General features: G+C 48.1%; 1 protein-coding gene across 1 annotated transcript in view; it reads right to left on the minus strand.

Moving 5' to 3' along the window:
• Window positions 1–12,212, minus strand: part of setd4 (SET domain containing 4) — a 34,712-nt gene that overhangs the window by 3,604 nt on the left and 18,896 nt on the right. Inside the window, exon 9 of the mRNA XM_033032428.1 lies at window positions 8,484–8,607. Within this exon, the coding sequence (XP_032888319.1) occupies window positions 8,484–8,607 (124 nt within the window). The remainder of the gene's footprint in view (window positions 1–8,483; window positions 8,608–12,212) is intronic.

The following is a 12,212-nucleotide window of genomic DNA, read 5'->3' on the forward strand; positions in this document are numbered from 1 at the left end:
AGAGAAAAAGTGCTGGAGTGGCTCAGCGGGTCTGGCAGCATCTCTGAAGAACATGGATAGGTGATGTTTCAGGTGAGGACCCTTCTTCAAACCACACTGGAGAACATTGATACGTGACGTTTCGGGTCTGAAGAGGGTTCCCGACCCGAAACGTCACCAATCCATGTTTTCTGGAGACGCTGCCTGACAGGATGTTACTCCAGCACTTGTGTCAGAACTTTCAGTTCTGCAAATTCACACACATCTGCTTGTTACACAGACTGGATATAGAAGCTAGCCCTTCAGATGATGACTGGAAGCTGCACTTCAATTGGAAATGAATAAAGCTGAACGTGCCAGAATGACTCAAGAGATCTGGCAGGATCTGTGGATCAGAACTGGGAAATATTTTAAACTGCCAAGCAAGAGTTGGCAGGGGCGAGAAGGGGGGTGGGGGGGGGGGGGGGGGGGGGGTGAGGAGAGGCAGAGAGAACACAAGTGAAGGCAGGGGAGAATGACGACTCGCAGAAGGGGAGAAAGAACAGGTTGAAAAAGGGTCATCATGGGACCAGTGAGCAGTAGCCCTGGGGAAGGTATATGTTCAGTTTAGCTTAGAGATACAGCACGGAGACATTGAGCCCACGCCGACCAGCGATCCCCGTCCACTAGCACTATCCTGCACAATAAGGACAATTTACAATTTTACCGAAGCCAATTAACCGACAAACCTGTATGTCTTTGGAGTGTGGGAGGAAACTGGAGCAAACCCACACAGATCACGGGGAGAATAATAATTATAATAATAAATTTTATTTATGGGCGCCTTTCAAGAGTCTCAAGGACACCTTACAAAAATTGAGCATGTAGAGGAAAAACATGTAAGGGGAATGAAATAAATAGTAGAGACATGACTAGTACACAAAGTAAAGACAGAATTCAATACAAAACACAGTATGAGGCAATTAATGCACAGATGAAAAGGGAGGGGGACGTGGGGCTAAGGATAGGCAGTGGTGAAGAGATGGGTCTTGAGGCGGGACTGGAAGATGGTGAGGGACACGGAATTGCGGATCAGTTGGGGGAGGGAGTTCCAGAGCCTGGGAGCTGCCCTGGAGAAGGCTCTGTCCCCAAAACTGCGGAGGTTGGACTTGTGGATGGAGAGGAGACCGGCTGATGTGGATCTGAGGGACCGTGAGGGTTGGTAGGGGGAGAGGAGGTCAGTGAGATATGGGGGGGCCAGATGGTGGAGGGCTTTGTAGGTGAGGACCAGGATTTTGTAGGTGATCCGGTGGGAGATGGGAAGCCAGTGAAGTTTTTTGAGGACTGGAGTGATGTGATGCCAGGATTTGGTGTGGGTGATGAGTCGGGCGGCTGCGTTCTGGATGTTCAAACTCCGTACAGACAGCACCTAAAGTCAAGATCGAACCCGGGTCTCTGGCGCTGTGAGGCAGCAAATATACCGATGCGCCATCGTGCTGCTCCCAAATGAACAAAAAAAAAATGACCAACAGATGTTCCGAGAAAAACCCCCCAAAAGCAAGTGTATCTTTCCCATCTGGTCCCCTGAGTGTTACTGTCTGCTGTTGTTGTAAAGCCCAGGAGAGAGAGCTGGCCTGAGCAAAGATGTTGATCGTCAGAGGGAACACCAGGTCAGCCAGCATGTCTGAGAGGGGAAGGGAATAGGGTGAGAAAGGAAATCAGCTGGGGATTTTGCTCTTGATCTCTGTCCAACACACAATGCCGTTAGGTCGGGCTGTCCGATTATTGAGCGATATACGTTTGCGAGCAAGGCAGCACAGGATGGCTGGAGTCTGTGGAAATCCACATGCCAACCAGCTCACACAACAGGAGGAAGCAGAGATGAAATCTGCCAATTTGGGGCATTCACACCGAGATTGTGAATAAACTGGGTATCGCACTACAGCGCCACATTGCCACAGAAGGCTGTGGAGGCCAAGACAATGGTTATTTGTAAAGTGAAGATCGACAGATTCTTGATTGGTACTGGTGTCTGGGGTTAACGGGAGAATGGGGTTGAGAGCTGGATAGGGTACAGAGGAGATTTACAAGGATGTTGCCAGGGCTAGAGGGTCTGAGCTATAGGGAGACGTTGAGCAGCCTGGGACTCTATTCCTTGGAGCGCAGGAGGATGAGGAGTCATCTTATGGAGGTGTATAAAATCAAGAGAGGAATAGATCTGGTAGATGCACAGAGTCTCTTGCCCAGAGTAAGTGAATCGAGCATTTTGTGTCTACCTTCGATTGAAGGACACAAAAACCTTCCGAGTATTTCCCAATCAGAAACCTTGGATGAACTTTGAGATCCGCACTCTCCTGAAGTCCAGACACAGGGCATTCACCTCCAATGATATAGTGGCCTACATGAAGACCAGATACGACCTTGGTAAGGCCATCAAAAAGGCCAAAAGGGACTTCTGCTCCAAACTGGAGGACGAGGCAGCTGTGGCGGGGCCTGAATGCAATCACCTCCTACAAGGCGAAACCAGGAGGCAGCTCGAATGTCGGTGTAACATCACTCCCTGACGAGCTCAATGCGTTTTACGCACGCTTTGACAGGGAGAATACTGATGTGCCTTCCCGATCCCCCATTCGCTGTGATGGCATTTCAGTCTCAGTCACAGAGGCCGATGTCAGGAAATCCTTCAGAGTGGGGAACCCCCGAAAAGCACCTGGTCCTGATGGTATACCCGGTCGTGTTCTAAAAACCTGTGCGGACCAACTGGCGGGAGTTTTTACGGACATTTTCAACCTCTCACTTCTGAGGTCTGAGGTTCCCACCTGCATTAAAAGGGCATCAATAATACCGGTGCCCAAGAAGAGTGAGGTGACGTGCCTCAATGATTATTGACCAGTGGCACTAACGCCGGTGTGGATGAAGTGCTTTGAGAGGTTGATCATGGAGCAAATCAACTCCTACCTCGACAAAAACCTGGACCCACTGCAGTTCGCGTACCGCCACAACAGATCAACGGTGGATGCGATCTCGCTGGCCCTCCACTCCGCACTGGACCACTTGGACAACAAAAACACATATGTCAGGCTGTTATTCATTGATTACAGCTCGGCATTTAACACAATCATCCCCTCCAAACTGGTTGCCAAACTCTCAGAACCGGGTCTCTGCGCATCCCTCTGCAACTGGATCCTCGACTTCCTCATCCACAGACCGCAGTCTGTTCGTATTGGTGGAAATGTGTCAGCCTCGATAACAATCAGCACGGGAGCACCTCAAGGCTGCGTGCTCAGCCCCCTGCTGTACTCACTCTATACCCATGACTGCGTAGCGAACCACAGTGCGAACTCCATCATCAAGTTCGCTGACGACACCACTATTGTGGGGCGTATCACTGATGGGGATGAGTCAGAGTACAGAAGAGAGATTGAGCAACTGTCCATATGGTGCCAGCTGCAATAACCTGGCCCTCAACACCAGCAAAACCAAGGAACTGATTGTGGACTTTGGAAGGAGTAGGAGGGGGACCCACAGCCCCTTTTATATCAACGGGTCGATGGTTGAAAGGGTCAAGAACTTCAAATTCCTGGGCGTGCACATCTCTGAAGATCTTTCCTGGTCCGAGAACACTAACGCAATTATCAAGAAAGCTCATCAGCGCCTCTACTTCCTGAGAAGATTATGGAGAGTCGGATTGTCAAGGAAGACTCTCTCTAACTTCTACAGGTGCACAGTCGAGAGCATGCTGACCGGTTGCATCGTGGCTTGGTTCGGCAATTTGAGCGCCCTGGAGAGGAAAAGACTACAAAAAGTAGTAAACACTGCCCAGTCCATCATCGGCTCTGACCTTCCTTCCATCGAGGGGATTTATCGCAGTCGCTGCCTCAAAAAGGCTGGCAGTATCATCAAAGACCCACACCATCCTGGCCACACACTCATCTCCCTGCTACCTTCAGGTAGAAGGTACAGGAGCCTGAAGACTGCAACAACCAGGTTCAGGAATAGCTACTTCCCCACAGCCATCAGGCTATTAAACCTGGCTCGGACAAAACTCTGATTATTAATAACCACTTTCTGTTATTTGCACTTTACCAGTTTATTTATTCATGTGTGTATATATTTATATCATGGTATATGGACACATTTATCTGTTTTGTAGTAAATGCCTACTATTTTCTGTGTGCTTAAGCAAAGCAAGAATTTCATTGTCCTATACAGGGACACATGATAATAAACTCACTTGAACTTGAACTTGAACCGGCATCTGCAGTTCTTTCCTACGGATCCATAAAGTGTGGATGGAGAACAAACGTTCCTGCAGGTGGAGAGGCCAGAACTAGTGTCCACAGAATTAAGGTGATTGGCAAAAGAACGAAGAGTGATGTGAGGAGAAACAGTGAGGATTTGCAATGCACTGCCAGGGAAAAACAGTGGAGGCAGGTTCATGGAAAAACAGGGCTAAATGGGTACTTGAAAATTTTGTAGGTGCTTGGGACGGGCGAGAGAAAGGATCAGCTGAATCGATGGGCCAAATGCCTCAGTCCTTGTTGCAACCAGGAATGGGTAGGACAAATGCACGGAGTCCTTTACCCAGAATAGGTGAATTAAGAACCACCTACGGTGAAGGGGGAAACATTTAATAGGAACCCGAGGGGCAACTTTTTCACACAAAGGGTGATGGGTGTATGCAATGAGCTGCCAGAGGAGGTAGTTGAGGCAGGGACTATAACAACATTTAAAGGACATTTGGACAGGCACATGGGTAGAAAAGATTTAGAAGGATATGGTGTGACTAGTGTAGATGGGGCAACTTGGTCGACGTGGGCAAGTTGGGCTGAAGTTTCCATGCTGTACGACGCCATGACTCTAACCCTTCTCGGATTCTGTTTGGCAGATACCTTGAGTAAGCATCCAAGTATTTTTAAATAGGTTTCAACGACCCCTGCAACAACTATCCTTGTATTCCAACACACAAATCTCCTGCTCGGGCAGCTTCCAACCCGGCTGCTTGTACCAGACAGAAATATTGATTTCTCTAACTTCAAGTAACCCTAGCATCCCCATCTATCTCCATCCCTCCCCCACCCAAGTACTCGGTTCAAAGTTGTCCTGGAGTTTCATTGTTTATAACTCGTTTTCACCTAGTCCCCAGCTAACAATGGCCTTTCCTTTATCATCCTTACTTTTTTTGCACATCTGTCATTCATTTGTTCTGTATCTCTCTACATCATCTCTCGTTTCCCTCTCTCCTGACTCTCAGTCTAAAGAAGGGTCTCGACCCGAAACGTCACCTATTCTTTTTCTCCAGAGATGCTGCCTGTCCCGCTGTGTTACTCCAGTTTTTTTTGTGTCCATCTTGGGTTTAAACCAGCATCTGCAGTTCCTTCCTACGCACTAATCTCCTAATGGATGAGTGCGGGAAAAATTATACATTTCTTGCATGTTTAATCATGCAGATGTCTGCAAAAGCCAGACTGCTTTTAACTGGTAACCACAGAATCTGACACAACAGGAGATCAACACATGGCACATCATGCATATCCTCTTTGAAACAACTTTTAATTAACTACATTTTTGCCTTCATCCATGCATTTTTTTTTCTCAACCTTCAAGCCAACAGTTTAAATTTTACTTTTTAAGTATTACTTTTGAATTTGCTTCCACTACCCCTTCAAGCAATGAATTCCATCGTCACAAAGACTGCACAAAAAGACTCCCCTCAGATTCTTAAGAGAGACACCAAGTGCTGGAGTAACTCAGTGGGTCGGGCAGCATCTCTGGAGAAACAGAATGGGTGACGTTTCGGGCTGCAACCCTTCTGAAAGTAGAGGGGTGGGTGGGGGCAAATTTGGAGTAGGAAAATGCCATAACAAATCAGGTCCAGCAGCAGATGACCTCAGGTAGGGTTTTTAGTTTAGTTTAGTTTAGTTTAGTTTAGAGATACAGCACGGCAACAGGCCCTTCGGCCCACCGGGTCCTTGCCGACCAGCGATCCCCGCACATTAACGCTATTCTACACACACCAGGGACAATTTAAAAAAAATATTAACCAAGCCAATTAACCTACATAACCTGAGAGTACAGAAGTGAGATCAACCGAATGACCAAATGGTGCCAGCACAATAACCTGGCTCTCAACACCAGCAAAACCAAGGAACTGATTGTGGACTTTGGAAGGGGTAGGATGGGGACCCACAGTCCCATTTATTTCAATGGGTCGATGGTGGAAAGGGTCAAGAGCTTCAAATTCCTGGGCGTGCATATTTCCAAAGATCTCTCCTGGTCCCAGAACACTGATGCAATTATAAAGAAAGCGCATCAGCGCCTCTACTTCCTGAGAAGATTACGGTGAGTCGGTATGTCGAGGAGGACTCTCTTGAACCTCTACAGGTGCACAGTAGAGAGCATGCTGACCGGTTACATCGTGGCTTGGATCGGCAACTTGTGCGCCCAGGAGCGGAAAAGACTAAAAAGTTGTAAACATTGCCCAGTCCATCATCGGCTCTGACTTCCCTACCATCGAGGAGATCTACCACAGTCGCTGCCTCAAAAAAGCTGGCAGCATCATCAAGGACCCACACCATCCTGGCCACACACTCATCTCTCCGCTGCTTTCAGGTAGAAGGTACAGGAGCCTGAAATCTGCAACATCCAGGTTCAGGAACAGCTACTTCCCCACAGCCATCAGACTATTAAACTCAACTCAAACTAAAATCTGAACTTTAATAGCCTATTGCACTTTATATGCTTATTTATGTGTATATGGACACACTGATCTGTTCTGCATTTATTTATGCCTACAATATTCCGTTGTGCTGAAGCAAAGCAAGAATATCATTGTCCTATCTGGGACACATGACAATGAACTCTCTTGAACCTGAACTCTTGAACTCTCTTGGAGTCATAGAGAGACATATAGAGTCATAGAGCGTGAAAACAGGCCTATCGGCCCAACTTGCCCACACCAACCAACATGTCCCATCTACACTAGTCCTACCTACCTACCTGCATTTGTCCCATATAACCATATAACCATATAACCATATAACAATTACAGCACGGAAACAGGCCATCTCGACCCTTCTAGTCCGTGCCGAACACATAATCTCCCCTAGTCCCATATACCTGCGCTCAGACCATAACCCTCCATTCCTTTCCCATCCATATAACTATCCAATTTATTTTTAAATGATAAAAACGAACCTGCCTCCACCACCTTCACTGGAAGCTCATTCCACACAGCTACCACTCTCCGAGTAAAGAAGTTCCCCCTCATGTTACCCCTAAACTTCAGTCCCTTAATTCTCAAGTCATGTCCCCTTGTTTAAATCTTCCCTACTCTCAGTGGGAAAAACTTTTCCACGTCAACTCTGTCTATCCCTCTCATCATTTTAAAAACCTCTATCAAGTCCCCCCTTAACCTTCTGCGCTCCAAAGAATAAAGCCCTAACTTGTTCAACCTTTCTCTGTAACTTAGTTGCTGAAACCCAGGCAACATTCTAGTAAATCTCCTCTGTACTCTCTCTATTTTGTTGACATCCTTCCTATAATTAGGCGACCAAAATTGTACACCATACTCCAGAATTGGCCTCACCAATGCCTTGTACAATTTTAACATTACATCCCAACTTCTATACTCAATGCTCTGATTTATAAAGGCCAGCACACCAAAAGCTTTCTTTACCACCCTATCTACATGAGATTCCACTTTCAGGGAACTGTGCACAGTTATTCCCAGATCCCTCTGTTCACCTACATTCTTCAATTCCCTACCATTTACCATGTACGTCCTATTTTGATTTGTCCTGCCAAGATGTAGCACCTCACACTTATCAGCATTAAACTCCATCTGCCATCTTTCAGCCCACTCTTCCAACTGGCATAAATCTCTCTGTAGACTTTGAAACTCTACTTCATTACCCGCAACCCCACCTATCTTAGTATCATCTGCATACTTACTAATCCAATTTACAACACCATCGTCCAGATCATTGATGTACGTTTCGGGACGAGACCCTTCTCGAGCCCACGCCGACCATTGATCACCCGTTCAAGCTGGTTTAGTTCAGAGATACAGCGCGGAAACAGTCCCCTCGGCCCACCGGGTGCGCGCCGACCAGCGATCCCCACACATTGATGTACATGACAAACAACACTACATTGATGTACATGACAACAACTCTAAACCAGTGGTTCTTAATCTTTTTGGCACCAGTACGCACATAATAGTGTATGTGGAATGTACCTTTGTTAGGTTCTTAAACATGGGCTCAACAAATTGACATGTTATTTGTGTCCCCTTCATGACCCCCGGCAAAGCCCCAAACGACCTCCAGGTTAAGAACCACTGCTCTAAACCAATCCTATCCATGTAGTGTCATAGAGTCTTACTGTGTGAAACAGGTCCTTCGGCCCGACTTGCCCGCACTGGCCAAATAGTCCCATGAAAATGTTTCTTAAACTGTGCATGTATACATAGAAATCCCTTGCACGGGCCGAAGCATCAAACTGAAACATAGAGAAGCCCTCACTTGTTGCATCAACTGCTGGTTTTCATTCATGAGCTGGAGACACAGGCTTTCTGCAAGCTCCAAACTGCTTCTCTCGTTTTCATCAGACACGTACAACCCAAGAGGGACGTTTTTTCTCAACGAACTGCAAGGGACAAAAAAACCCACAATAAATCAGTGTTTCAGTTCTGTGCATCTTCTCAAAGTTTCACACTGCAAAGTCAACATGGATGCTCTCCCGTCCATTCCAGACCCTGAAAGGTTTGTACTCGGAACATCAGCCATCCTAGCGACAATAATTCCCTGCCCCTGTGATCTTCAATGGGGTGAGAGTGATGGCCTCGCAACTTCCTGAACCACTCCAGTATTTGTGATGCCACCGGTCCCAGGAGCAAGGTCGGAATGGAGGGATATGAGTCACGTGCGGAGGGGATTCGTTTAACTTGGCATCATGTTGGGCACGGGCATTATGGGCCGAAGGTCGACACAAGATGCTGGAGTAACTCAGCTGAACATGCAGCACCTCTGGAGAGATAGGAATGGGTGCGTTTCGGGACGAGACCCTTCTCGAGTCCACGCCGACCATTGATCACCCGTTCAAGCTGGTTTAGTTCAGAGATACAGCGCGGAAACAGGCCCCTCGGCCCACCGGGTGCGCGCCGACCAGCGATCCCCACATATTAACACTATCCCACACACACTATGGACTTTTTTACATTTACCGAACCAATTAACCTACATACCTGTATGTCTTTGCAGTGTGGGAGGAAACCGAAGATCTCGGAGAAAACCCACGCACAACGTACAAAGTCAGTACGGACAGCACCCGTAGTCGGGATCGAACCCGGGTCTCCGGCGCTGCAAGCGCTGTAAGGCAGCAACTCTACCGCTGCGCCACCGTGCCGCACCCCCCGTAACATGGTTCTATGTTATCCCACTTTCTCATCCCCTCCCGACATACCAGGGTTAATTTTACAGAGGCCAAGTACCTTACCGGTCAATTGGCGGTCTCAGAGGGTCTCGACCCAGAACATCACCCATTCCTTCTCTCCAGAGATGCTGCCTGTTCCGCTGAGTTACTCCAGCATTTTGTGTCTATCTTCGGTTAAAACCAGCATTTGCAGTTCCTTCCCACACACTTATGGGCCGAAGGGCCTGTTCCTGTGCTGCACTGTTCTAGGTTCGAAGCAGATTTGCATTTCTTATGTCCTCACCTTGAAGCCCAGTGTGCTGACAGCATTGGATAGAGAGCATGTGGAGACGTTGGCTCCACCAGCAGCAATGTCCCGGACCAGAGGCCACAGCCTCAGCATAAAAGGATGTGGCTTTGGAAATGAGATGAGGAGGAATTTATTTGTCAGAGGGTGGTGAATCTGCGGAACTCTTTGCCACAGACAGCTGTGGAGGCCAAGACAATGGATATTTTTTAAGGTGGGGATTAATAGATAGGTTCCTGAATAGTGCAGGTGTCAGGGGTTATGGGGAGAAGGCAGGAGAATGGGGATGAGAGGGAAAGATAGATCGGCCAATGATGGAATGGCGGAGCAGACTTGATGGGCTGAATGGCCTAATTCTGCTCCTGCAACTTATGAACATTGGATCGATGATGCAGGGGTCGGCTTGGTGCAGCGCGATGCAGTCGGTGCCTTTCACGGCTGCACCGCTCCATGCAGCAGTTGCTGCAGGCTGCGCTCGTTCACCTCGCTGCTGCAGGGCCTCCTCACGTTCCCACCTCGTGTTAATCATCCCAACACTGCAACGTGTAGCCCTGCGGCCACGGTGTGTGTGACCTCCCACAGCTTCCCCCACCGCAGCCACGCACGAGGTCCCCCCTCCCCCCCCCCCCCCCACAATCCGACCACAAAACTTCACAGCTTTCCGAAGGTCAACCTCAAAGTTCACCTTCCCTAAATTCACAACCTTCGCTTCCAACCCTTTCCCCTCTGTTACGATGCTCGTCAACATTGCTATTTCCAAGATTGTCAGAACGTTAAACGATTCTGGTTCATACCTGTTCCTTCATCTGTTCGAAAACATTATTCTCGCAAACTGTTCTGAATAAGTGTAGAAGAGACATTAGCTTCATCACACGTGTAGGAGGGAGCTGGTTTACACCGAAGGTAAACACAAAATGCTGGAGCTGCTCAGCGGGACAGGCAGCATCTCTGGAGAGAAGAAACGGGTGGCGTTTTGGGTCGAGATCCTTCTTCTGAATGAAGAAGCCCCTTCTGAAGAAGGATCTTGACCCAAAACGTCACCCATTCCTTCTCTCCAGAGATGCTACCTATCCCATTGAGTTACTCCAGCATTTTGTGTCTCCCTTCATCACTTAAACTGTTTTGCTTCCCTGCTAAAGCCGAGAACTAAGGGCAGCGCAGTGGAGCAGCAGTAGAGTTGCTGCCTTACAGCGCCAGAGACCCTGGTTCGATCCTGGCTACCAGTGAGTGCTGTCTGTATGGAGTTTGTACGTTCTCCCTGTGACCACGTGGGTTTTCTCCGAGAGCTCCACTTTCTTCCCACATTTGAAAGATGTGCAGGTTTGTAGGTTAATTAGCTTCTGCAAATTGTCCCTAGTGTGTAGGATAGAACAAGTGTATGGGTGATCACTGGTCGGCTTGGACGTCCATGCTGTATCTCTAAACCTGTAAGAAGGAACTGCAGATGCTGGTTTATACCAAAGATATAGACAAAACGCTGGAGTAACTGAGCGGGTCAGGCAGTATCTCTGGAGAAAAGGAGTAGGTGAAGCTGAGGACAATGCTTTGGGTCGCGGGTGAGGCAGCATCTATTGGAGGACAAAAATGCTGGAGAAACTCAGCGGGTGAGGCAGCATCTTTGGAGGACACAAATGCTGGAGAAACGCAGCGGGTGAGACAAAAATGCTTGACGTATGTAGTAGGAAATAAATATAACAGCAATTATGTCAATTACTCCAACAGATGTTTTCGGAATAATCTCTTCCTCAACATTACTCATCATGGTTCCATGGCCCAATCATATTTTGTGCTGCTACAGTATGTCTTTTATTAGTGTAGGAAGGAACTGCAGATGCTGGTTTACACCGAAGATAGATACAAAATGCTGGAGTAACTCAGCGGGACAGGCAGCATCTCTGGAGAGAAGGAATGGGTCGAGACCCTTCTTCAGACTGAGTCTCCCCGTGACTCTCATGTCTTTTATTAGTATTGTTACATCTTTCTTCACTTCCCTTTCCTTCTTAAAGATCTGAAAGCTTCAACTTTCTGGACTCCTGCGAGCTGGGGGCTCGCAGGAGTCCAGCCATAAACTACCCGGACCCGAGTTGTGTACCCTAGACGCGTTTATTCTCTCCATTACAGCTCCCTACTTCTCCCCGGACACGGGCGTTGCTCGGCCTTAAAAACCAACTCGGGTACCGACCCCGTGACTAGCGCTGCCACCCTCTATAGCCGATGGTTCGTTGTGCCCTTGGGTTGCCAACAGGTGCCGCCACAAACTCTACATCTCACAAACAAGCCCGTTCCAACGATGATGCTTTTTGCTTTTTGGCGCAGAGGGTAGAGCCGCTGCCTCACAGCGCCAGTGGCCAGGTTTGCTCTTGAACTTGGGTGCTGCCTGTGTGGAGTTTACACTTTCTCCCTGTGACCACGTTGGTTTCCTCAAAAAAATCGTGCGGGTTTGCAGGTTAATTAGGCCTTGTAAATTGCGGCTGGTGTGTAGGGAGTGGATGTGAAATTGGGATTATATTGAACTGGTGTGAATGAGTGACTG

Source organism: Amblyraja radiata, chromosome 14 (assembly GCF_010909765.2).
Source record: "Amblyraja radiata isolate CabotCenter1 chromosome 14, sAmbRad1.1.pri, whole genome shotgun sequence".
Classification (NCBI taxonomy): Eukaryota; Metazoa; Chordata; class Chondrichthyes; order Rajiformes; family Rajidae; genus Amblyraja; species Amblyraja radiata.